General features: G+C 38.6%; 1 protein-coding gene across 1 annotated transcript in view; it reads left to right on the top strand.

Annotated features, from left to right (window-relative positions):
• The first annotated feature begins 36 nt into the window (after positions 1-36).
• PCLO (piccolo presynaptic cytomatrix protein) overlaps positions 37-27,649 on the top strand; it is a 367,233-nt gene continuing 339,620 nt past the window's right edge. The window contains 3 exon segments of the mRNA XM_010580944.1: positions 37-284; positions 5,529-6,777; positions 18,561-19,967. Of these exon segments, the coding sequence (XP_010579246.1) occupies positions 37-284; positions 5,529-6,777; positions 18,561-19,967 (2,904 nt within the window).

The raw sequence follows: 27,649 nt of genomic DNA, 5'->3' as shown, positions 1-27,649 counted from the left end.
AGAGGCGGCGAGCGGCGAGCCGCGGCGGCGGGGGCCATGGGCAACGAGGCGAGCCTGGAAGGAGGCGAAGGGCTGGGCGCCTTCCCCGAAGGGGCGGCGGCGGCGGCAGGCGGGGATGGCGGCGGCTCCGCAGCCCCCTTGGAGCGCCTGGTCCCGGCCGGGGTGGAGGCGGACCTGAGCCAGCTGAGCGAGGAGGAGAGGAGGCAGATCGCCGCTGTCATGTCAAGGGCGCAGGGGCTGCCCAGAGGGAACCTCGCCGGCGCGGAGCCGCCTCCCATGCAAAGGCATGCACGGAAAATCTCCCTTCTCCCGCTCCTCCCTTCCTCCCCCCACCCCTTCTCCGTCTTTCTCGCGGTGGGGCGGGGGGCGAGTCGCAATACGAGCCGGGCCCGTCGCATCGGGAGCAGGCGTTGCGTTTTGCTGGCTGAGGGAGGGAAGGGGGCGGCTGCACGAGTGCGGGCACTGGGACGGGAGCCTGCACTCTCCAGCTTTTCCCACTCCGGTGGTTTCTAATAATAACGGCGGTCCTCGGTTCCAGTGGGCTGCGCCCGCTCCCCTTCCCTCCCCTCGCACCGCTCCGGAGCACGGGTAGTTTGTGTGTCTAGGGAGGGGAGAGATTTGCAGGCGACGTTTCGGTTTTCTCTGTGTGTGTGTGTGTGCGCTTTACGGGGCTGGAGTGCCCCACGGCTCAGATAATAGTAGCCAGGGAAGCTCTCCCCAGGGCTGGTGGGCTCTGTAAGCTTCTCCTTCTGCAGGAGGAGATTCTTGTTGGAGCTTTCAAAGCTTGTGGGCATGATGTATTTGCTAGGCATCGCTCTGCCAATTCTTAAGCTCTGCAACTATCGTTTGGCTTCATTAGATAGTCGTGGATTGAGGAGGTCTGCTTCAGTCTATTTTTCTCCCTTATTTTTGTTCTTTTTTTTTTTTTTCCTTTTTTTGTCGAAAGGGGACAGAGAGGCGAATAATAGATTAATAGATTAAACCGATTGCCACGGGAGTCAGTGTTCTGGATAGTGATGGCTTTACCTCGTAGTGCCTCTGCGAAGGCCAGGGTAGGCTCCTTCCCCTTTCTTCCCCTGCCCCGTAGTAAATTCGCTGCCCGACAGCGCAACAAGCCCGTTCCCCCGCCCCGGCCCAGGGCCCGGCGCTCTCCGCGGCGGTGCCGGTGCCGGTGGCGGCCGTCCCCGCTCGCCGCCCGCCGTTCGCCGCCCGTGCCCCTGTCCGCGGTGCTGAACCCGCCGCCGGCTCCCCCGGCCCCTCCTCCGGGGCCGGCGTCTCTGTTGCTCTCCGTCTCCGTGGCCGGGTGTGCTGTTTGTCTTGAGGGAGGATGCTGAAAGGAAGGAGCCTCCTCGGCTGACTGTTGAGCAGGGTTCTTGTGTGTTGACCTCACCCTAGATAAACGCATATTGAGTTTATATAATGTCAGGTTTATATAAGTGAATTCTAGGAGAAGAGAAGCAAGGAGGGTGGGACCAAATTCATCCTTGGGCAAACTACTGGAGTCATTGGGATTATACCTGAGATGACGGTCTCCATTTTTTAAAACTGGAAATCACATCTTCCTATTTTATGTCTGGCATAATTATTAAACGGGTATTAACACTGTATGTAAAATATAATTTTCCATTTGGTTCAGGGCTCAACTCAGCTTCTATAGACGCTAATGAAAAAAAAAAATCATATTGGTTAGTTCTGTGAAACTAAACTCAAAATTCACTCTTCTATAACAGTCTACGAGCAAAGACTTCAAAAATTTATTGTTTCATGCTGATGTTCCAGTAAAAAGTAAGGTAAATGTCCTTGGAAGATTTTAGAATAGGCTAAGCTCATTGCAATGTGAATATTTCTGCATTTATAAATGGCTGCTTTCCTACAAACATATTTATGACATCAGAAACTACTTTGATCTTGTTAGCGTACCATACTTTCACTCTCCATTTAAAGTAAAGTCTCTCTATATTTGTGAATTACAGCCTTTTAACTTTGACTAAAAGTTGACATTTTAACATTCAGTTCAATAACCTATCAACTAGCTTCTCTTGTGGGAATGTAGCAGTTCCCATCATAGCATGTTTGTGCCTGTCACACTGTAATGAGGTTACTACTTGTCTCTGCTCCTGTTTTGGGGTTTTACTTGCTCATCTTGCACACCTTTCTTTGCTGTTGGAATCTACCAACAATGGGAATAATTATTAAGAATCTGATCCAAACCCTTGGAGTAAGACTCTGTGAGGACTAAGGATCAGCCTTTTCCACACTTCAACTGAAGTAAAGAACTAGCCTGCTGAGGCTCAGATTCCTTATCCTCAAGCTTTTTTTTTAGTTGGTGTGGCCAAAGAAATCAGATGTGGAAAATACCTCTTAACTGATGCTCTACAACTGTAGTTCCCAACAGCTTTTTTTCTAGTGCGGTTATGCCAATCCAAATGTTAAGTGACTGAAATAGTGATCAAAACATGAATTCTGGCTTCCAGTTTATATAGCCTAGCATTATGACAGTGTCCCTATTGCATTGTCTGTTAGATTTTTTTTCATGTTGCTAACTGGATTTTTCCCCTGTGATTTCCATTATAACATTAGCTGTTATCTAGTCTTACCTGAGAGACTAATAATTATTTCCTATTCTAAATGCTTTCATTCCCCTTCTAAAGCAACCCAAGTCTTGAAGTGTACAAATTCCTCATGATTGATGATATCCTGAAGTAACAATTTTTGCAACTACAGACTTCTTAATAGTAAGTGATGTATGTAGCAGGAAACATAGCTGCACGTTTACCACCATAAAATACATGCTGTAGCTTTTAGGACTTCTGTAGGCTTTGAGCTTTTAAGTCTTCAAAAATGCAATAGCTAAATAAATGCAATAAGTATTTATTATGCGTTTTAATATAAGCATTTAGATCTAGAGCACCTAAAGCGAACTGCCTAAATCAGATGTACCTTTTTGGTTTTTTTTCTTTGAACATTTTATTCTCTAGGTTTCAGAGTTTGGGATGCTTAGCACCTATGGAAATCATTCTATCCTATTTCAATTACCTGTCTTCAGAAAAATCATGGTTAGGGGATTTAGCTGAAACATACACAGTCACTTTGTAAGCAAGTACCAGTTGTTCTAGCCTCATTGAATGACTTCTTAACTGTGTCAGTGTCCACTTGCTGAAGAATTGTTCCACATCATCTGAAAGGATTAGATGACCAAACTGAATATATGAGCCATCTAATGCAGCTGGTTAGTGGTTTGGTTTTTTTTGTTTTGTTTTGGATTTTTTGGGGGGTAGGCGGGGTTCAGTTCATTAAGTTGTTCTCAGTAGACATTAACAGAAAAAAATTTGCTTCGTTTTGAGAGGAAATGCTAAGAAGTCTTACTGAGTGTCACACTTACAAAGTATGTTTATGGTGTATTTTCCAGAATAAATATGTATTTTTGTTAATGCCATCACTCTATTGACTTAAAAAAAAGTTAGCCACTAGGGCTGTGCATAAGTTTATACGTATCTTGTCTGTAGATATGAGAAGATCTAACTATCTTGGTGTTGTGTAGTTATTGCACTTCTCTTTAAAACTATTTATACTGATGAATGGGAAAAAGACATGCCTTTTTAAATAGGTTTTTATAGTTATGACATTCAAGAAGGAGACCAATAGTCTTTTTGTTAAATCTCCTCTTGACTCCAAAGTAAGCTTTGATTTGGCTGTAATATTCAGGTAAATGAATAACGATGAGCTCTGTGAATCAAGACCAAAGTGAGGAGAAACAGCAGCAAAAGAAAAGAATTAAGTGAGGGTGGACTAAATGATTTTGCTTGTTGAGTCTGGATTGAAGACTTTAAAACAGTAGTGGGTTTTTCATGATTTAGGAGGCTTAAAAGTAAGAAAATTCTTGTAAAATAAAGCCAAGATTATTTTTTTGAGGCTTTCTGATTCTCCAGATTAAATAGAATTGTTCAATGTCAGTCTGTAGTTGTAAACTTCCCAGTATTATGGCCAATAATTTTACAAGAATGGGGAAGGGTAAATGGAGTTATGGAAGGCTGGAAATAGTTTGTCCTTAACAAGCATTTCATGTGGAAATTTTTAAATTACAACCCCCCCTGCAGATACAAGATTGTGAGAAAATCCCACATTGTGAGAATTATGAGCACAGATATTGCTATCAGTTAGCTTTGTCCTTTTATATTGCTGTTGCTAGGCATATAATGAAAACTCTAAATATTAATCAGAAATAATAATAAACCTGTGGTAACATTAACAGTGTAAAATATATTTTTCAATGTGTCTACTATATATAATTCTGCAGAATTCTGATAAAACTCTTAAACAGAATTGTGCAGGTTTTTATTTATTTATTTTTTAGTTAAAGAATACAGTTAAACGTAATAAGTGATTCTTTATTTTGCTTATGAATACCCAAGAAGAAATGTCATGTCGGGAAAAACAAGATCACAGTTAACTGGATCTGCCAAAGTGAAACCTGAAAATTTTGTATTTGCAACACTGTTGTGGCACTGAAGAGAACACTGTATCTTCCAGCAAAAGCGCAGTGATAGCACTGAATAGAATATTTTACTACATCCTTTAGCAATAGCATTGAATACAATATTATTTCCTCCAGCTGCAGCCAAGTATAGCAACAAGTAGAATACTATGCCACATCTGAAGACATGATCTTGATTTTTGTTCCTACATGCTTAGTTTTTATTTTCTCCTATATCAAAACACAGAAAAATATTATTGTTAGAGAACTGGGAAAAATCCTTACGTAATGAGAGGTTTTATTTTTATTTCTGGGCAATGTGAATTGTTGGGGTGATGCTGAGAGGAAGCCCTACAGTAGTTCTATTTAAAAAAAAGAAAGCTTCAGGACTAATTCTGTGAACTGGTGTCTGTTTTATCTAATTGAAAATTCTTCTGATTTGTGAGTGGATGGGTGGCAAAATAAATACTTTAAAAAGAAGCATATACTCCTTAATGTGCTTGGATTTTAGGAGTTTAAATCTTTGCTGCATAGTGAATTGTAGAAATATCCAAACTTTGTACAGGTAGCCAAAAGACAAGTTCCTAAACATTTTGTGTTGTGTAATGTTTTTCTTGTACGGCTATGCTTTGATCTGCTAATTTTCTGACATCTCTTGTTTCTTTTAGTCTTCTCTGTCTCCTTATGTTTGTATCCCAAGGGATAGAGTGGAGAGTTAGTTATTTGGATTTAGGTAAAATAGGAAGTGGTACCTTTCAGTTGTTCAGATTTCTGAAAATTATCTGGTTAAATATTGTTGTCTTATTAGATTATTTTCTGAATAACAAATCCGTCTATGAGTGAATACTTGTATAAGCCTTTATAGAACAATAATTTTTATTTAAATACTTTTTTGTGCACCTTATGTTATAAGCCTTGGTCTTGCAAACACTTAAGCACCCGAGAAACTTCACAGTGTTACCAGAGCACTTCCAGGGCCACAGATACATCTTGTTTTATCTCATTTTTCTAGTACTCTGCATTATTTTAATTTTATTACATTTTCTGTCTGCAGACATCCTGAGCTTGATACAAGCCACCATCTCAGGCAACCAGGTAAGCCTCCAGATCCAGGACCACCAAGTTTAAGTAAAAGCAGAACGGTAGATGTGCTGAAGACAGAACAACGGGCACCTGGACGGAGCCCTTCTTCTATTAGTCTAAGGGAATCAAAGTCCAGGACTGATTTTAAAGAAGATCAGAAGCCAAGTATGATGCCCAGTTTTCTCTCAGAAGCCAATCCATTGAGTGCAGTCACTTCAGTTGTGAACAAATTCAGTCCTTTTGATTTGATATCAGATTCAGATGCAGCCAATGAAGAAGCCGGTAGGAAACAAAAAGTTACCCCAAAAGAGCAAGGGAAACCTGAGGAGCAGAGGGGCCTTGCAAAACATCCAGCTCAGCAGTCTCCAAAGCCAGCTGTTCAACAACAAGGACCCATCAGACCTACCCCCCAGCAAACTGAGTCTTCCAAACCAGTGCCTCAGCAGCAGCCTGGGGAACCAAAGCAAGTTCAGAAACCAGGCCCTGGTCACCCAGCAGACTCTAAGCTAGAACAAGCGAAACAACCGTCCCAGCCACGAGGACCGCAAAAATCTCAGCCCCAACAGTCGGAACCAACAAAGCCTGTTCAACAGCAAACTTCTGCAAAACCTTCGTCGGGCCCAACAAAACCATCGCCACAGCAAACAGACAATGCTAGAACGTCATCCCAAGCACCACCTCCCACAAAAACGGCATCGCAGCAGCCAGGACCTGTAAAACAACCATCTCAACAGCCGGCACGGCAAGGAGGTCCTGTAAAGCCATCTTCCCAGCAAGCAGGGCCTCCAAAACAGCCTTCTCAGCAACCTGGACCTGAAAAGCCATCTGCTCAGCAAACAGGATCTGCAAAACCTCCATCACAGCCCGGATCTGGGAAGCCACTTCCGCAGCAAACAGGGCTTGTAAAACAAGTGCCACCACAGGCAGGGCCTACAAAACCATCTTCTCAGACTGCAGGGGCCACAAAGCCCCCGCCACAACAACCAGGACTTACAAAACCACCAGGCCAGCAACCGGGGCCTGAAAAACCCTCGCAGCAAAAGCAAGCCAGTGCAACCCAACCCACTGAGTCCGCCCCAAAGAAAACCTTCTGTCCTCTTTGCACAACCACTGAACTGCTGCTGCATGCTCCAGGAAAGGCCAATTACAACACGTGCACACAGTGTCATACTGTAGTCTGCAGCCTGTGTGGATTCAATCCTAATCCTCATATAACAGAGGTGAGTAGTTTTTAAACTGATGTTCGCTACTAGAGCAGAAAATTAAGTTTACCTCTGTTATGCTGAAACATTGGATGTGTTACAATGTGTCATCATGATCACTTGAGGCCTTAAGAAGTTCAGTGAAAAAAATCATGCTATTTGGGAAAACTGTTTACAAGTAAAAGGGGGTGAAGTTGAGGAAAAAAGAAGGTAATGGTTCTCTGTTTGTACAATGTTTGGAAGTGTGTTCTCATCTCCTCATAGAAAAAGAGGAGGAACCCCACCGTGACTTTTTTGCCATTTTGCTTGACTTCAAGCACTCACTGGCTACCTTTATAATCTGACCGCAATAGTCATGTGCTATTATGTTTATAAATAAATAAAATTTGTTGCTATAAGAACTAACTAAGCAAAAAAACCATAAAAATGACTCTTCATATCTCCAGTGGGTGTTTTGGAAAAGGATATGGGGTGGATTTGCTTTGTAACTGTTTGAGTGTTCATTAGCTGAAAGCCTGAGTTGTGAGTTTTAACTTAGTAATACTCAGGTTATTTCATTCTTGTGGGATGCTAAGAATGAGATCTCTATGGACTATTTCTAACCTTGATCACCATTCTTGCTGTAATTATATAACATAGAAATGGCATAGAAAGTAATATTAGGACTTCAAATGAACTTACTATAACCTGATGTTTGTGGTAGCTTGATTTACGTGCTTATACATATCCTTTACTTGCTCTGTGTGGGAATAAGGCTTCATATGAATGTCTGATCTCTCCTTATTGCTTGAGCAGCTTCTCATACATCCTGATATGCTAATTTTAAATTTGCAATGTAGTTTGGGTTTGTTTTCAGTACCAACACTTTTATCAATTTATACAAATTCAAGCATAGCAGACCTGGCACCAAAGACTAACTAGTGATAAATAGCCAGAAGGAGTATTTGGGAAGCTTATTTTTGTCTTGTTTTGGTATTAGTTTAGCTGATCAGAGATACTGATAGGAAGAAGTACAGACTGCTACTGTATTTTGAACCCAACAAACAATATCACTATGTTTAAAATTGCATCAAAGAATCGCTGAGGCTGAAAGGGCCCTCTGGAGGTCATGTAGTCCAACCCTCTGCTCAAAGCAGGGTCACGTAAAGCAGGTTGCTTATGGCTGGTTTTGAATATCTCCAAGGATGGAGACTTCGGAGCCTCTCTGGGCAACCTGTTTGCTCAGTATCACAATAATTTAAGAACATCGCTAGCAGTTAGGTTGCTTTCTAGTGTGCATGTTTGTTAGTGGGTACCTGGTAACAAATAGCAGGCTCTTTGCATCCAGCAAGTATATTATTTATTGATTTGTTTTTAAAATTGTAAATTTAAACCTGAAAGACTAATCACAGTAACCATTGCTAGCACATTGCTTTGTTTAGGAGTATGCTCTCTTGTTTGAGTTTAGGGAAACTCAGGATTGAGATAGTTGGCAGTAATGCTTGGACTGGAAAAGAAGTGACTTGAACAGCCATGTGCACAAATTTCAGAGCATCTGCAACTAACCAGGTGCTCAAAGGTTATATAGGATCAAAGCCTATATGAGGAAAGGTCATCAAGCATGTTGTCTGGACAGTTTGGGGTAAAAAAAGATATATTTATATATAACGGACAAGAGATGTGATACATTGATGTTAAAGTCAAAGAGGAACTTTTGTAAGAAAATGTTACCTTCAAGTTCTGACAGAATGTTTTTAGACCAAAATTTCTTACATTTATTTGTGGGTGCTACGTTGTTTATTTCTGTAGTGTATTCCTGGAGTTCCAAGTTTTTCTTCCTTTAAAAACTTCAGATTTCACCTGGAATTGGTCAACAACTTTGGTATGTTCAAATTAAATGGATTTTGAGAGAAAGAGAGTTTATATAAGAAGATCTCAAAGTATTTGGAAATTCTGTGAATAACTACTAGTTTTTGAAGCGGGTACTCTGTAAGTGTGAAATTCAGGACTTTAAGACAATAAATACAGCTGTATTTAAGACTAACTGATTGCATACATATGTAAAAGCAGATTTGAATTTCATATTACACATTGAAATAAACACAGGATATGCATTTATTTCATGATGAAATCATTTCAGTAATGAAGGTATTGGACATCTAATTTATTCAGCTATTAGTTCCAATCTTCTGACACCCACTCAGACTCTTCTCATTTGCTCAGCTTTGCACCACCAGCTGTCTTGGTGAAACTTCATTGTGGGTGTCCTGCTCCAATCTGCAGTGAAGTGCAACGAAAATCACATCTGACTTTATTACTGAACAGTTGGAGCAAAGTAATAGAACCTGCTCTGGCACATATAAAAATTTGACTTACTTCAGCTGCAGAGGTTCCCACTTCAGTTATTCTCAAACTTTACTTCTAGTTTCCCTTTAGATTATTAACAAAATTTTCTGATTCTTCCTTTATGATAGTTTACACATTTCTTCCTGTCTAGCATGAAAACCATGGTTTGTGTCTTAGCTGTCAGTCTTCTTGATTATAGTGCAAGTTTTTTCTTTTGGCTTCTCTTATTTTAAGTTCTCCTGAAGTGTTATTGTCCAAAAGTCTTTGTCTCTTACCCATGCACTTACAGGCTATATCTTCACCTCTTACTGTTATACTTCGACTTCTCCTGCTGTTCTTTTTGCCAAGTTTCATGATTCTGTAATCCTGTGTTGTGCCTTTCCCATGCCCTTTATAGTCATTGTGCTTATTGCTTATGTTAAAACACATTACTGATCAGAAAGCAATAATTTCAAATTGGATGTGGGAAGAGTGAAAAGCATTTATTTAGAAAAGAATTTATGTTAGTTTTGTTCTCTAACATTTTCCCCTGTACAGCTCCTTGAACTATCTTCTTAAGGTATTCTTACAAGTTTCTTACAGGATAGTTCAGTCTTCATAACTAACAGAGTGAATTACTTTTCCAATATAGATCCTTCTAAATTTCTATATTTCTAGCTGATTCTGGAAAGAATATAGCAGGCTTTACAAACTGGCTCAGGAAGTAGATTGCGTGCATTGTAAAACCACTATAAAAAGTGCTGATTTTTTGAATTTTTATTCATTCTTTTCATTTAAACCTCTATTTAAAATGCAGTAGTACATGTGCCCTGTCTGTTTTAACTCACTAGAGAGAACTGTGTAACTAAGAGCAGAAAGTGATACCTGTATTGCCATAAGGTCAGACCCCTTGAACTATTTCTCTGAACCATCTGACATTGCGGTCCCCTTGGGGAAAAGGGATACTTGGTATCTTGGTTTTGTACAGCAGTCTAGAGAGATAACACACCATACATAACGTGTTCAGTAACATATGTCTCTCTAATCTGTCTAGGTATTCACACTCCACTCATCACCATGGCACATGACTGCCTAGCAACAGTTGCATAAAGTAATGGGAAAAATTATATAAACAGGTTTGATGACTGTTACTCTATTCCATTTTCCTTTCACATACATCAGAACCTTGTAGCAGGTGTGTATGTATTTATTACGTGGTAATTTATTTTTCTCCCTTTTTTTTTTTTTTTTTAAAAAAAAATATTTTGTCAAAACCACTCCTGTGAGCCATTAGCAACAGAAACCAGCACTTCCCCCAAAAAAGATTCAGCCGTCTAGAACATGTGAATGGGAGTAGGCTTTCTGAAAATGAACAAAGACATCTGAGGGACTATGCATTTTGTTAAACACTTACGTATAGTTTTTGATAAAGCTAGGCAAAAAGCATGAACTACTGTAGTTCAGTCAAAATCGTCAGTGCGTATGCTTGATAGCTGGAGTAAATTTTCATCCCCTGTGAACTAGTTATTGGAAGTTACATACAACACGGAGTGAGCAAGGGTTTAAGGTATAATATATCATAACATTTGTTATGATGGGCATCTGTAAAGTTGATGATCAAGTGGAGTGTTAAAGCTGTTAATATTGGAAAATTGGCTGTGTGTGACCTCTGCTGCGTGAGCCCATCCTTGATGAGTATGTGTGCAGATGTGAATGCCTTTTAGGTAGTTTTTGGGAGGGATAATTTTTCATGGATTTCATCTACATCAGTCTGTATTTCATCCACTCTTTCAGTATGCTTTTAAGAGACCACTTAAAATTAGTCTTGGAGCCAGGTATAATTTTTTACTTGGATACTTGCTGAAAATTGCACATTCAGATAATATGAAGCTGTGTATATTGATGCAGGATTTGTTTACTTGCCAAAAGCTCTTCTGGATGGAGGTAAAATGAGTTCTAAAAATTATTTTATTGGTTCTGACTGTTTTTGAAACAACATGTCTGTATCAAAATTGACTTAATCCTAGTGGAAGAAAAGAGGAGGGGGGAAAAAAAAAAGGGTCATGTCTCCCAAAGTGGAGTGTAGGATTTCAGATCAAGTAGAACATTTTACTGTATTTACACCTTTCTTTTTCAATTCAACAGGAGAAAGAATTTTTTTTTTAATCCAAATTGAAAATATTTTCCTTTTTTTGTTTTTTTTTTTTAATTTGGGGTGGGGGGGATGGTGTCTTTTTTCTTTTTTTCTTCTTTTGTAAGAGCTGGGAATTTTCCATAGCAGTTGCTGTAGATACTACAACCTTGGTTTTTTTGCTCTTTCATTCTGCTTCCATTTTTATGTACAATTATATCACAACCTTTGGTGATTTGAGAGTGTCATGATTTGGTTCAAATCTTCATAATGATTTTTAGTATTTGTATTTGTTTTTATTGATGTCCTGCATCTCCAAGTATCCTAAACAGTAACAGATACTTGGGCATGAAGTATTTTCAGTAACTAAAGAGAATTTAAACAGTCAGAAATGCATTAATTTTCTTCAGTTATTATCATTATTATTAGCTTGTTTAGGGAGAAGAATATATAATAATTTAAAATACTATTCGTATAAGGAAGATGACTATAATTCTTGTGGTGAATCCAGATAAGTTTTGCTTATACTTACAGTAAAATTAATAGAAATGACTCTATTAAGTCTTCGTTGATTACATGACAGTAAAGGAAGCTATTGATTGAATTGAAATATTCCCTGTGGTTTACAGTCTAGACCCTGCTGTGGTGTTGTAACAGCGCATAAGAACCAGAATGCAACGTGGACTGGAAATGACATATAAACAAAAATAAAACTGCCATTACTGTGGATAGTGACATGCCACAAAGTCTAAGCTTTTTAATACTAGGAAAAATAGCTTTGAAACTGTATGCCCTATGTAAGCTTAGACTTGGCGGGATATTCAGAGTTAGTTAAGTAGTGCAAAACAAAGTAGAAAAAAATTAAGGACTTGAATCTGACCATCAGCTTTTATAATCATAAGTAGTAAAAAAATGGGTTAAAAAAACCCCTAACAAAACTCAAAGCTTTTTTTAACTTTCTGAAAATTTTAATTTAGATGTCAACTCTTAACTATGCCGAAGTAAAGCTAGAGGTGTTCTGTAAAAGAGGATGGAGTTTAGTCTGGGTTCAAACTGATCAGAGAGCGGATTCAAACAAGCCTTGTTTAGTTGTATTTTAAAAATGATCCAAGTTTGAAATATTTCTGTGTGAAATATTTGTTTTCGTCCAAAGAGAACTTGGGGTGTTCCAGTATTAGTAATACTGCAATTTATATGGAAATTGAGAATATTCACCATTTTTGTGATGAAATGAAGTTAGTATAGTTCCTTTAGTTTGCCCCTAGCTAGAAGTGCCACATAGACATTTGGGAAAATTGTAAAGATCCTCAGATAGAAGGGCTATAGAACTACAGAATATTGTTTCTCTCTGTGGAATATTCTTAAACACACTCCCACACCATTTTTCTCTCAGAGGATGGCTATGTGCCTACATTTCTGCTTACATTTAGGATTAGATGTATTATTACTATTGATGCCCTATGGATTTTTCTTCACTTTTTTATTTTTTTCTCCCTTTTATGAAAGGGGCACAACATAGAAAGAAGCAAACACCTATGCATGGCAAATAGTTTCCCAATATTTTAATTGGGCAATATTCTACATTATGTTGGAGTGTTTTCTCATTAGCCCAGAAAACTGTCCTGTCCAGTTTTTAACACAAGTAAATAATAAATTAATCTGCATAGCTAAAGATGTCAACTGCAGTGAGCCATCTGCGCCAGTATTGCTGTTGCTCAGCAACTGTAATTTACTACTATGTTAGGCCACGTGATGTAGAGATGCTGTTTGCTGGGTAATCACTGGGCAGGAAGCATGGCCCAGCCCTGCTCTGACCAGACAGCATAATCTGTTTTCAAATCCCAGCGACAGTCACTCGGATGCGCTCTGTGCAGCACAGATGAACTCTGTTAACCTTTTCTTTGCTGCTGCCTTGATTTGCAGTTACATTTTTTTGTTAATCATTCACGTGTTTCTAGTATATTAAATCTCAATGCAGTTAATGAAAGCAATCAGCATTTGTTGAAGTGATGCATGATGCAGTGCACTGAGCTGTGTTTAAAAGTCTTTTTCCTTGTCCTGTGCATGGGGCAGCTTAAACACATGCTTGGCTGTAAAAACTAACTTATAGATATTCTGTAATACTGCTGTTCAAAAAAAAAAAAAAAAGTCAAAAGATTATGGTCACTGTTTTGCTTTATGATTCTAATTATAGAAGCTGTAAAATAATAGTTCCCCAACCACACATAATTCATATGCAAACTATAGCTTTTTATATTAGTAATTTAAGCGGAGTAGTGGAGTATGTTTTAAGATTGTGATAACTGCATAACACAGTTCATCTGGTCATGTTTTTTAGTAGTTTTAAAATAGCTAAGTAACATTTAAAAATAGTTTTTTAAAGCAGCTATTTAAAAAGTTTGCTCAAATACTGGTTTAGCATAAAGCTACAGTGCTTGTAACCATTGCTGTGGTTTGTGGAAAAAATACCTGGGGACCATGCTGCTTACTAGAACCTAGCATCATTTTTGTGAGTATCTTGAGTCAGTGTTCCCTGATAAACTCCCTAGTTGCCTTTTACATCTCATATCTGAAAGGAAGGTAAATATTTATTTTATAGCCATGATCTATTTGCCTCAAATGAGGATCAGTTGCATACTGTGTACAATAGTTAAACATTTGTTTCGGTGTAATTACTTCAAATAGCTGAGATTTTATTCATGGAAGGGTGGTGTATAAGGAAAACTTTGCCTCTAGTATTTCCCAGGCTTGTTTAGAAGACCTTTTCAGCTGTATGTCGACATACTAATTCAGTTTGTTCAGTGATAGTTGTTCTTTTTTGTTCATAACAGGATTTTCTGATCTGGTTTCTTGTCCCTTACAGTATTCTACCACCCTACATGAAGCTGCATAAAATCATGGGCTCAAGTGCTTTATTTTTCTTGTTTTTCTCATTATCTTGGCAGAAATGTCTGCTAAGAGTGAAATCTGGATTCCTCACTCCTCTCTGAAATTGTCAGGAACCAAATAAGCTGATGTATTTTCAGACTAGAAACTGATTTTGTCAATAAAGCTTTGGGGCAGTGCTGAGCAATGTCAGGGAAGTGTATTTACATATCTGTGGCAATGTAAAGGCTCTATAAATCTTTACATTTGTGTGGTGTGATGTAAAGGGATGTTAATATTTTATGCATACCTTAAAGTTCCTTTTTATAGCACCAAATGACTAGTCTAAATGAGAATGAGACCCATTGCCTGAGTATGCGGCTCTGTTCTGCAAAAGGTCTGTTAAAATGGCTTCTGAGAGCTACATTCATATTGTGTGCCAGTAATTTTTATATGAAATATGTTCAATCTGCAAGACAAAATTTCTTTCTCATGTACATCTGGAATCTTAGAATCAAGCTGGATTCTCTTCTTCCCCTACATCATCTGCAGGAATAGAAATTGAGCATGCCAGTCGATGCACTCCCTCTCTGACAGTTTTCCTATTGCTTTTGATGGGTTTGTGTAGTTGGAACAAATCTGAACACTTTTGCAGAAAGGAGTAGGCTCCGGACTGCCTTCAGTTGTGTTGGCTTTGTTTGGGATAAGGAGAACTGAAGTGTAGCTCATATTTGTTATTGGAGCCAACTGTTAGATTTTGAATGCATAAAGAAAGGCGAGCTATGGAACACGGTGCTATAATTTTCTTCAATGTAATTCTCCATGGATGTTGTTACTTAAACACTGTGAATGAATTCATTTGGTGCTTCCAACTAGTAGAGTCTTTACGAAGCTTTTTTAAGATGTTATGATTGATGAATACGTAAAATATATTTTAATTACTTGTTTGTTGGTATGAGGGCATATAGTTTCTACATCAGTGAGTTAGAAAGCAAGGTAGCACTTTCTGTGTTCAGTACTTGAAATCTGAAAAAAATACTGCATGAAATCTGCCAAATTTACAGTACTCGTCATAGCACTTAATGGCATGGGTCTCAGGATGAAGAAAAATCACTTATGGATTTCTTCTAGAAAGACAACCCAGGCTCAACCCCTATCTACCAGTATAAAGATAGACAGCTTGGGATCCTCAGCATCGAAGAAGGATCTCCTTTACCAGTAGACAGGAACTGCAAAAGCTCACATGTTGCCCTGGAAACTTTTGCCTTTAATTCTAGGTAGAGATAAGAGTAATATGGAGAAAGAAACAAGAAAGTCACAGAACTGCTGTCGAGAAAGATCTTTAAGGATAGACAAACATTAGTATTTTAGATATTTACATCAGCAGTAAGTTTTACTTCATCTATAATAATGTGTAAGAGCATCTGTATTTAACAGAAGCCTGTTCCCGTTAAAGTTTATGGAAAATCTCTGTAATTGCAGTAGAAAGACAGTGTTTGATGCAAAACTGCATCATGTTATGCACTTAATTTTGAACTCCTGCAGTTCCAATCACAGAACTACAATTGGTGCAGTTTTGTATTTGTTTGAAGATGATGTGTGTAAGCTATAATGACTTGAGGGTTTTGGCACTTAATTCCTCCCACTAAAATGCATGGGAGGAATTTTATGTCTAAACCAGAAAGATTTTAAAAAATAATACAGTGAAGTAAAACTTCATACATTTTCCATTTTGAAGTTCAGCTGTAGGAGTAGCAAACTCATTTTTAGTTTTAAAGGCTTCAGTTTAATACTGAAAGTGCACGTATGTGTATATATGTATATAGTTATTTTTTTAAGATAAGGAAAAAATAACAGTTGAGAGTTAAGATTTTGTCTTCTGCACAAGATTGTGTTGAAAAACGTATAGAATTAACTTTTGTTTGGACTCCAGTTAGGTAGTAGAGTCAGACTGGACCTGCTGCATGTTGAAGACAAGCCTAAATACTTATAAATGCAATTGGAATCTGGACACCTTAAACATAAGAATTATTCAGACTATTTATTCTGTAGCCCCTGCCCAACCCTACATCTACTTTGTTTGGGGCCTTACAGGTGTCATAGTGACTTAAAATTAGATTTCCTGGAAGCTAAGTGAGAGCAGGTAGGCACTTTAGAGTACAGCACTTTCATTTAAAAAAAAAAAACAACATAAAAAGAGGCAAGTGGAGGGGTGAAAAAAAAGCAGCAGTAGTGAATTGCTATGAAAAGTGCATGGTCCAAATCTCTGTGAAATTTCTGTGGTTAGTGGGAAAAGACAATCCTCTCTTAGGGCCATTAAAGAGCTCCTCACAGGATCCTATCTTTCTCCACCATAGAAGAGAGTCCACTTCCCTAATATAAGAAATCTTTAGTCACTTTGCCGATGCCAGACAGCTGTGACAGCTGAGGTGGATGTTCACAGTATGTGGCTTAAGTCTGGCCTTTAATTAAACTTAAACCTTCTAGAAAAACCTTAAGAATTCATCCAGAAATGTTATTAATTATCTAATTAAATTAGATTACTACTATCTAAAATCAGGTGTCATAATTAAGATTTACTTATTGCAAGTAATTGTCCCTTGGACAGGGGACTTGTAGGGGAACAGATCATCAATCAAACAAAATGGGAGTTAAGCTAAATGTAATCTTTACTCAAGTCCTCTGTGCAGTTGTGAACTTAATTCCTTTAATAATTCAAAGCAGAGCTTAAACACGCATTCCAGTTTTGTTTCAGTTGGTTTCACTTTTTAACAGTCATTTACAATATGGGTTGCAAGTAGATCGGAGAATTGTTTAAACAATCTAAAAAAAACTGCACTGAAAAGGGAAGATAAAAGCAGCATTATTATGAATGTTAACTCGATTACTGTGAACTTACAGCTGGAGCCAAAATTGGGCATCTTTTTGTGAAGCTGTAGCAATAGTGAGCTCATATTCCAGAGTATATACCGTGTTTATCACAATAATTGGAATAGCTGTGTTTTAGGGAACTGCATCCAACTGTTCTTTTAATTTTTGCTGCTGGAAAAATACAAGGCTGGCAAAGCACACAAAAATAATGAATTCATTGCTTCAGTCTGTGACATCAGAGTTCTTTCCTTCCTGTGAGCTCTGATAATTACACAGACAAAATCTTTCTTTGCATGTAGTACCTCCAGATTCATCCTATGGTGTACGGTAGAGATTTCAGACCTGAGTGAGAAACAGGATCCAGAAACCTTTACCCTTAGGGGAAAAGATCTGAGTCTTATATTCTGCGTCCTCCTAATTGCAGTTTCCCTCTGTTGCAGTGGTGCGTGCAAATGCCATAGCTGGTACACTGCGTTTGACGCGCAGACTAAAGAAGAGAAGTAGAGCTACAGATGACCTGTTTAAGTATCTACACACAGGTGTAGGCCCACGGGACTCTGTGCCATACTGAATGGCATTTTTGCTGCTTATAATGTTTCTGCTAGAGATGTAAAATGTGGAAAATAGCATGTGATGCTTCCTGACCACATGTTGTTTTAGCCTTTTTGATCCTTCCTCAGATTGTGAAGGATGACCACATAGGATTATTGGTTTTTTTCTGTCTTATAAGAAAACACAGTTTCCCTCTAAAGTAGTAGTTCTTGGGAAGGAGAAAAAATTTTTTTAAAGTTGTGAGATACTAAAATTGGTGAGAAACATGGGTAAATACATTATTTGCCTTATTCCTTCTCCTCTGTGTTGAAAGGAGGGTCCCATTGTATGCAGGCGAACAATAATTACCCTGAGAACTTCTTTTATTAACAAAGGAATTTTGGGAAACCTAATTATGGCTCTTAAAATACCATCAGGACTTAGGCAAAGCTCCTCACTGATTCCAAATGAAGACTTGCCCTCAAATTGGTGGTAAAGCGTGAGTCTGTGTAATATATGGTGTCCATGCATACCTCTGTGCCTAATTCATTGGATACACATATGCTGCCAATACTTGTGCTCTGTAATTTAAACCATTACCAAAACCATAAGCTGTACGAAGAGCTTGACAGATGTATGCTTAAAGGTAATTATATATTTACTGCATTTTAATTCTGATGATTGTTTTCTGTCAGCAGACTTGATGTGTCAAACTATTTTAGCAGTGTTTTTTTTTTTTTTTCTATTCTGGCAAATCATTGTTATAAATGAATCTCTGCTGGATCCCATGACATTCCAATGCATTTTTTTCATTCTGCTGGGTTTTTATCTTCTAATATTCAGCTGTGTGTAAACTGAATGTGAAGTCATTAGAAGCATACGCTCAGCGATAGCTTGATTTGCAGGAATGTGGAGAAGAATGAAAAAATCAGTTGGGCATGTTAACCACAAATCAATATTAGTGGTAATATTTCTCCCTTTTTACACAGAAGTCCAAAACACTGCAACAAGCCATATACTAAAATAGCCTTTTATGTTGATTTTATTAACTTTCTCTTGGCTTAATTATAATACCTTTAAAATTCTTTTTTTTCTGCAGATTAAGGAATGGCTCTGTTTAAACTGCCAGATGCAAAGAGCGTTAGGTGGTGACCTAGCACCAGGTCATGGTCCTGGGCCACAGCTGCCTCCACCCAAACAGAAGACATCCATTCCACCTTCAACAGCTAAACCATCTCCCCAGCCACCGCCAGTTCAAAAGAAAGATGCTTCTCCAAAACTTGATCCTTCGCAGCTAGCAGAATCAAAAAAACCCCTGCCACAGAAAAAGCAACCATCCTTGCCTGGGTCTCCCCCTGTAAAATTGAAAGAACCACGCGCTGAGCCTACTGAGATCTCCCAGCGAATAGATCTTACTCCAAAGTCTGATCAGGCCAAGCCAACACAGGCTGAAGATAAGCAAACCCAACCCAGTATACAGAAGCCTACGACGGACACTGTGCCTACGTCTGCAGCACCAGGGCTGAAACAGGATTCAGCAGGTCCCAGACCTCCACCAACTCAACAGAAAGTGGCAGACTCCCCAAAGCCAGAGCTTGCCAAGCCGTCACAGGACACACATCCAGCTGGGGATAAACCAGATTCCAAACCCCTTCCGCAAGTGTCTCGACAGAAGTCAGATCCCAAGCTTGTGTCTCAACCTGGTGCTAGACCAGATGCTAAAACTCAAAAGCCTGTTGAGCCAACACAAACAAAAGATGATCCTAAGAAGTTACAAACAAAACCGTCCCCAAAGCCTGATAGCAAACCAGCTCCCAAGGGCCCACAGGCAGGGGTAGGTCCCAAGCCAGCACCAGCACAGCTGGCACCTCAACCCCAGCCACCTCAGAAAACTCCTGAGCAATCAAGGCGTTTCAGCCTTAATCTGGGAGGCATCACTGATGCCCCTAAACCTCAGCCCACGACCCCGCAAGAAACAGTTACTGGGAAACTCTTCGGATTTGGAGCTTCAATCTTCAGCCAGGCCTCGAATTTAATCTCCACAGCGGGTCAGCCAGGGTCTCAGACATCAGCCCCACCTGCACCCGGTCCTGCAGCGAAGCAGCCCCAGCCTCCATCACAGCCACCGGCCTCTCAGGCAGTCCCCAAAGAGGCTGGTCAGGCTCAGCCTCATCCAAAAGCTGTTCCTGTAAAGAAAGAAGCCAAGCCTCTTGCGACTGAAAAACCAGAGCCATCAAAAGCGGATAGTGTTTTAACGACTAAAGGATCTGATTTAGAAAAGAAACCTGGTTTGGCTAACGATGGCAAGCCTCAGGCTGCTGAAGCTAAGAAACCTGCTGGGCTGTCGGAACCGGAGCAAGCCAGCCAGCCTAAAGTGTCTTGTCCCCTTTGTAAAACTGGACTAAATATTGGTTCTAAGGATCCCCCCAACTTTAATACGTGTACAGAGTGCAAGAAAGTTGTGTGCAATCTCTGTGGATTTAACCCAATGCCGCACATAGCTGAGGTAAGGCAATGGAGTCTGTATTTACCCTGTGTTCTTGCCTGCAAGCTCTCTGTGCTGTGGAGACCAGACTGTAGCTGATTTTTAGCTATTGAATTGTCGAGAAAAATTTGAATGTTTCATCATCTGAGGGCTTTTAAAATTAAATATCTATGTAGTATGAAACTTGGTCAGTAGTCAGAAAGTACTTCTGATGAATGTTCTGTAGATTAAGGGAGTCTGGTACAGCTGGTTGCTAGGTTTTTGAGGCATAAGCAGATAGTTAATTATGGTTATGAACTCTTATGAAATTGGTATTACTATGATACAGCAAACTACTGTACTTCAGTCCATTATGGGATAAAGTTCTTTTTCATATGTTTCAGTATTGCACGTTAACATGTGTGCTTCTTTAATCAGTGCTCCTGATTCAGACGATACTGAATGAAGGAAAGTGTTAATGCTTAGTTATTCCCCTTCCCTCCTGTTTAATATATCCCTAAATTTATTCCGTTAATCTCATTCTGGCTCTGGAGTCTTTGTATATGCTGATGTATTCATTAGGAAGGTTGAAGTTTGAGTGATACCTGTGTGGTGAAATATGTAATTTTTTGATCTGAATAATATAAGTTTCACAACATTATTCATTAAGGAGTGTGAATTTGAAAGTGCCTTTTTCATGACTGCCCAAGACAGATCCAGTAGGGCCAACTTCTGTTTAAAAGAATTAAGCAACTTATTTTAAACAGTTTCCTCACATACCATGTTTTTACCCTCCTTTCTTTCTTTCTCCTAATTTTTTGGCAAGGGGTTTGGAAACTTTGTACTAGCTTAACAGAGAGGTGGAGGCACACCTTACTTGCCATATCAATTTGGCAAGTTCAACTCAACAGAAGCAGACCATCTAAAAATACTCGTGAGTAATTTAAATGTGTAAGTTGGTCTGTGTAGCACATGAGGAAAGTGGCTGTCAATGTTGTGTCTTTGAAATCTGAACGAATAAATTAGAAATGGCTCCCAGGGTTAAAGGTTCTCACATCTCTGCCTTAAGGTGAGAACTAATGTTGGGAGAAATAGCAAGTTGCAGGGAAAATATTGCTTATGTTGTCTGCATATGCTTTTTTTGTGGATTGTTTTCTGGAATATACTATCATTTGAAAGGTATTTGTCCTACTATAATAAGCACATTTTATCTAACTTAGGAATATGTTGTTTACTGTCTTTGTGGTCATTTAGGTCAGAAAGAAAGGTCTGAAAACACAGGATGATAGAACCAGGATTCAAATGACTTTTAATGTTGCTTATGCACTGAATTCCAGCACACACACACATTCCTTCATGACTGTCCAACTCCCTGTCCTATACACACACACACACTTACTTAGGTTTTAAATGTGAAGAAATGAATATGACTTTCTCCAGAGTCACACTATAATGCACAGAATACCACAGAAACAAGGTGTGTCAGTTCTGGTGAAACACTACACTAACAAGACAACTACACAAGTCCTGGTGCATGAATTGACTTCGTCAGAGTTGACTTAGGTGTGATAGTGTGGGACTGCCTTGTGGTATGCAGATTTATACTCTGTATTTCTTCGTTTAAGATGAGAAGGCTGGTATTCTGTGTCTTTTTTCCCTTCGCTGTTACTGCCAGAGGACTCTCTCTGTTCCCACTCTTCGGAATATGCAGAGCTTGATATACTATTGATTTTCTGTAGCCTGACTTCCTCATGCCTTTCTTTGCCTCTTTTTTTGGCTCCTTCTTGCTTTTTCTTTTTCGTTACACTACACATTTCCATTTCTGTCCACAGTTTTCCATCTTATCTTCCTTTTTCCAATCATTTTTGCTAAAAATTGGCAAACCGCTTTTCCTTGACAACAGGAGATAGTTTGCTTGACTGAGGACAGCCTGACTTTCTTTTTCATGAAGATGGGAGACGGAAGAGGGAGCTCATCCTCTCCTCTCCCAAAAGAGCTGTGTAAATAATGTATTTAACCTCAGATAGCAATTCTGTCCCTGTATGCACTGTACATAGTATAAGCCGTGCATGACAGAAACATGATGATGAGCAAATAGTTTATGCTTACTAGCATACTCTTTTCCTCCACCAAACTTTTCTAATGTGTTGAGTACAGTCTTGGAGGTTTTATTTACTTGTCTCTCTATTTTTTGGGAGGTTATGAAGGAGAAAAAGAAATGCTTTTTAAAATTGGTCTTTCTGTTGGTTTTCTACCTAATTCTTTTATTCCTCTATTCTGCATTCAAAATAAAAATTATAATTCCAGAAGGCTATATTCCCTCTTGGCCCCAGAAAGTGTTTTTGATGAACAATTGTAATGGCTATTTTACAGTTTTGCTTTGGGGCTGAAGCTGTATCACATCGATTCTAACAGTCGGTTATGTATTATCTATATATTGTTGCCTCAGTAATGGCTGAAAATTGGTTGAGTTCCATTGACTGAGTGATGGCTGAAACCTAGTTGCCAACAAAGCTGGTATTGGGCTATGTGGTAAGAATCAGTCCCACAGAGGAGGGAAACCAGTGTTTTGTTCACAAATACAGAGGAGCACCTAAACTCTGTGGGCACTTCTACCTTAAGATCTTTCAGCAGGGAAGGTCTTTCAGGCAATGTGTTGCTGTACTGCAGACATAGCTGAGAGTACTTTTAAGGGAAGAAGGTGCTTTCTCACAGTGGCAGTTGTTTGTTCTTGCCTGTATGTGACAAATAACTTTCAGAAAAGTCTTTGCTGCAGTCAGTCCTCTAATAACCCTTCTTCTGCAGGAAATAAGAGAACTAGACTTTTGCCTAGTCTAAATCAACAATATGCTATTTACTTCAGTGAAATTATTCTGATTTGTGCAAGCTGAGAATTAGGCTAGGATACTTTTTCCTTAAAAGGGCTGATTGTTCTTTTTCTCCCGATTTGTTGATCCAACAGTCAAACAGTTATTTACTTAAATAGTAATTTATCCATGAAGCAAACAGTCACAAATGATTAAATAAATGACACTTGATAGATTTCAAAGACCCACAGGACCATGTGTGCCCTAGTGCATTAGCAGACTCCTTACTCTGCCATTTGCTCAATAGGGAGGAGCACTGTTTACCAGCTCTGTAATTAGCTTTCCAGCTCAGGTAGTTGGAAGCAGTTCTATTTTTAGTAACAAAGCACAAGATCACAACTGCAGAAGCCAGAAATGAAGTGTGTGGCAACGACCATTTTGTGCATTTAAAACTCAGTGAAGCTGTTCGGAATATTGAATAGGAGCAGAGATGGTTGCCTATAATGTAATTAAGTGTGTTGAGGCAGCAGGGTCAGGAATATAGAACCTGTGATGAAGTAAAGTAGTAGTAAAATGAAAAAGAAGATTTAGAAACTAAGCTAAGGAAAACTAAGACATCCAAACTTGTAGAATCTGAATGGGCAACAAGAAAGGATAACATCATAATAGTTAACATGTTACGAACAGAAAAGAGCTCAAAATGTAATGTGTGTATATACGAGTGTGCTAATGGATTTAATCTAATAGAACTGCCAAGGGAACAACAGAAGCACTTTTTAGTCTACTGATAGCTATAAAATTATTTGGAAAGGTGCTTCGAAGTAAAAAATGTTCCATGTGTGAAATAAATTATGGGGGCTACGGAAAGGAGAGAATTGTTTTGAATTAAGGAGGACAGGGAGGGCTGGGGAAGGGCAGAAAAGACATCGTATCTTGGACTTGCTTAAGGATTTCTTGTTTGAAAAAGATGTGATCTGTTAGAGATCTGATCAGAATAGCTAATATAAACAATTTCACATGGAGTGATGGTTCTTAATATGTTTATTACAGAGACTATTGTCTGTATGAAATTTTGACATGGGTGGATATGATAGCAGGAATCTATAAACAATGACCTTGATGGTTCCTGTCCAATCCATATTCTTATATCATAGATCTTTTTAAAAAATAGATGTGTAACTCACCAGATAATTTAGATGCTTTTCTGATTACTTATTTTCCCACTGTTACTTATCAGACCAAACTAAATAAATATTTTTTTACTTCTCCCCACATACTATGGACAGAGGGAAGAGCAAAAAGATAAATTCACTTTCTAAGTAAGCACAGTGCTATCATTAAACTCAATAGTATAACCAAGTTAAAAATGGTACCTTGTTCTTCCAATGCGAACTTCTAGCAGTAACAGTAAATAGCATTTTGGGACCAATAAAAGCCTCTCTGGAGGTGAAGGGAGCTCTCTTGTCGTGGCATGTTGTCATATACGTGAATACATTGTGGGTTCTTGTACCCCCTCCTAATATCCTGCAGAAAGGTTACTGGCACAGGTGAGTCCCTGATATAAATAATTCTAGCAGTTTCTATTTTTCCAAACTTTCACTGATACCTAATTGCAAATGGAGTGAGGCCCTCAGCAGGTGTGACCCTTTATTCAGGCCTTTAATAGTAGGCTTCAAAAAAATACTTTAACACCACCACCCCCTCACCCCCCCTCACCCCATCCTAAGTGAAATGAACCCTGCTATTAAATGCCCAAATGTAGTTTGGACTTCTTAAAGCAAGTTGCAAGAACATTGTAAAGTAATGAGCCATATATGATTCTAATGAAAATCCCTAAAATGGTGTACTGCATCATCTGCGGTAACACCCATTGCCTCTCCTTAATTTATTAACAACTCTGTACTATTGTGTTTTTCCTATTTGAGAAAGCTCAGACCATTCTGCAAGTTGGCAGGTTTAACTTCTAATAGAAGTTCCTATCTCCTCTGTTATGTTTGGTGATGAGTTGTTTTGGAAACACATGGTGTCTGGGAAGGAGAATGAAGAAGAATTTGTGCTTAAGAGACAAAGAGAAAAACAACCACTCCTTTCAGTTGCATAATTTATCTTCTCTGCCTCTTCCCTCTCCCTTTTTATTTAAAGCTCCTTTTAAAATTTTGATTGTAAAAAAGTGAATGCAATTATTATTTAATAACAGTAGCCAAATAATACAAACTTAATAGGCTAACACAATGTATTCACTAAAGTTTATGGAAATTTTATCCATTAAATGATAAGTCTTTATAATTGAGAAAGTGTTAAAATGACTACTAATTATTATTTTGAAGATAAAATCTGGCATTGAAAAACAGAGTGCATGCTAGATGATAAAACTGCACTGTATTTCTTGACTGTTAGAATGAAATTAATTTAACTCCAACTGAGGTATGCTACTTCTCCTGTTTAACTAATTCAGTATGTATAATAGAAACAACATTAAAATGGAAATATTTTTTATAGTGGAATGACTCACCTCTTCCATTTTTCCTGTAAAACACATCTATTGTGTATATACAGAATGGAAGGGCTAACATGGGATGACCCTTTGATGGATGATTTAGTCAAAATTGAACACAGATAAATATTTAAAAAAAATTTAGTGGTTCAATTCACATTTAAAATAAGGCTGAAGAGCTTAAGCTTCATCAACAGAGTTAGGCTTCTGGTATTCATATTTGCAGAGGTATTTAAATGCTTAAAGACAGAGACTTAAGCTGTCCGTGATACTTGCAAGTATGTGTTAGGAGCTTCTGTCCTTCTCTGATGCCTCAGCTGTAAAGCTGTGTTCCAGAAAACTCTACTTTGATCTGATGATTCTCCAGAGGCCTGAACGTCTGTCTTTTGCAGATGGCTTGAGCCATTCCTTTTGAACAGTGTCTAGCTTCTGTTTAAATCCCTTTGGAGTCCAGACATTAAATGAAACCCCTTTTGGGATCTGATTTTGGCATGTCTTTGAGAATAGTTCACCCAGAGGCAGTACTGTGGCATTAAGCATCTCAGCTACAGCTACTTTATTTAATAATAATAACAATAATAATAATAAAGCCTGCTCATGGTCAAGTACAACGTGGTGGTGGTTTGTTGAGTTTATTAGTTCTCCAATAATATTATGTGCAAAATACAGATCTGCAAATAGACATGTGACTTCAGGACTCCCATCCTCAGCTCAGGGCTGTTACTGGGATGCTACAGCCAAGCTTCTTGTCTCCTGGACTCCTCCAAGACCCCACGAGTTTGCACTCTTTGAGTTGGAACAGAGGAAGTGAAGCCAAGCTAATTGATAGATGTCCTGTGATGGTTTTGTTTGAACTCCCTGTCACTGTAGAGGGAAATGAAAACATCCTTACTTTCTCACAAGTTTCCCTGAACAGGTGTCTTGCATTTCAGCAGGGCTACTTGGTCCAAAGCAGTTGGACTAATGCAGCTTCATTTTTTGGCAGTCAGGTTTTTATGGTTACTTCTGAACGTGATGATCTTGGGACATTATTTGAAAGCAAGGCTTCTTAGGTCTCCAGGGTTACTAGTCAAGGCATTACCTACAAGACTGCATTCTTGTTAACTTTTATTTCAAGTAGTTATGACCATAAAATTAGGGATTGCCCCCCATTAAATTAGAGGAGTGAAAAAGATTGGTATCATTGCTGAAAGTAATAGTGTGACCTTTGGAACCACTATTACCATGATTAATTGCCTGCTGTTTGTTTTCTTTATCCAGGTCTCTAAAAGTTTCCAAATTACCTCTCAGAATGAAGAACTCCAGGGATGGATAAATACCATTGAAACAAACAATGAGATATAGACATAAAGCTATGCAATGCCAGATGGCTGTTATTAATGTTGGTAATGGCCATTGATGGTGTGAAATCCAAAGGGATGTCTACTGCAGCACTGCTGCTGACACAGATAGTTCCTGTCTAGCTGGCTATTTTCCTCATCCAGTTGGAATTCATATGCAATGGCTTCTTTACCTATATACGTTTGTTCCATCTCTAGATGTCTTTGCACCCTTGAAACATAAAATGCTTAGGTGAACGATTAATGCAGAGCTTTCAGTGTTGATTCTTGTGTGTGGTTTACTTTTTTCCTGTGCTATTAGGAAATCAGACAGCTTATAGCCTAGTGTATTAGAGAGGGTCAAGCTGGAGTCACAAATAAAAACAGCTAATCAGGAAAATTACTGACCTGGCCTTGAGCCAGGTGATTTTCTTGTCTGTTATTTTGTTAGAAATTTGGTTGGTGTCCCATTATTAAATGAGGAAGAAGTCTTCTGAAAGCTAAGCTGGTATTAATTGCATATAAGTTTGAAATTTTTCTAGTGAACTTTATAATAATATTTTAAAGAGACTTTATTTTATTGAGATAAAGATATTTTTCCTTTTAGATTACAGAATAATACGTTTTTGTTCATGTTTTATTGAGAAACAAAAATGCTTAATTTAGAGACTTTAAATATTGGTGTAAGATTTAGTTAATTTCAAGATAAGACCCAATGAGTCTAAGACATTTTGGCCCACTTCCAGATTTTGTTAAGCAAACAGACAAAATCTAATGGATGTTAAGTGCCTCAATTTTTTTTTCAGTGCCCAGCTGAGATACCTTAGTGAGACATTACTTAATATCTGATCATGTTAATGATATGTGCAGACACTGTCAAAACATCTGTGATCATAAAAATAAAAAGAATTTACCTTTTTGTCAGAACCCTTACATGGTTTTAGTCTTCTGATAGATTCGCTGTAGGGGGAGCTTTAAATGAATTTCTTTTTTTTTCCCCACCTGTTCTGGCAATATGAAGAGCTGGTGCTCCTTCTAGTAACAAATGCTGCAATAGCATTTTTTAAAATATCTCTGAGGTTTTTATGTATCTGAAACCAGAAT

The sequence above is a fragment of the Haliaeetus leucocephalus genome, unplaced genomic scaffold, assembly GCF_000737465.1.
Source record: "Haliaeetus leucocephalus isolate CR32 unplaced genomic scaffold, Haliaeetus_leucocephalus-4.0 Scaffold751, whole genome shotgun sequence".
NCBI classification, from domain to species: Eukaryota; Metazoa; Chordata; class Aves; order Accipitriformes; family Accipitridae; genus Haliaeetus; species Haliaeetus leucocephalus.
Note: the sequence above shows the minus strand (reverse complement) of the source record. Positions and strands in the feature narration are given on the sequence as shown.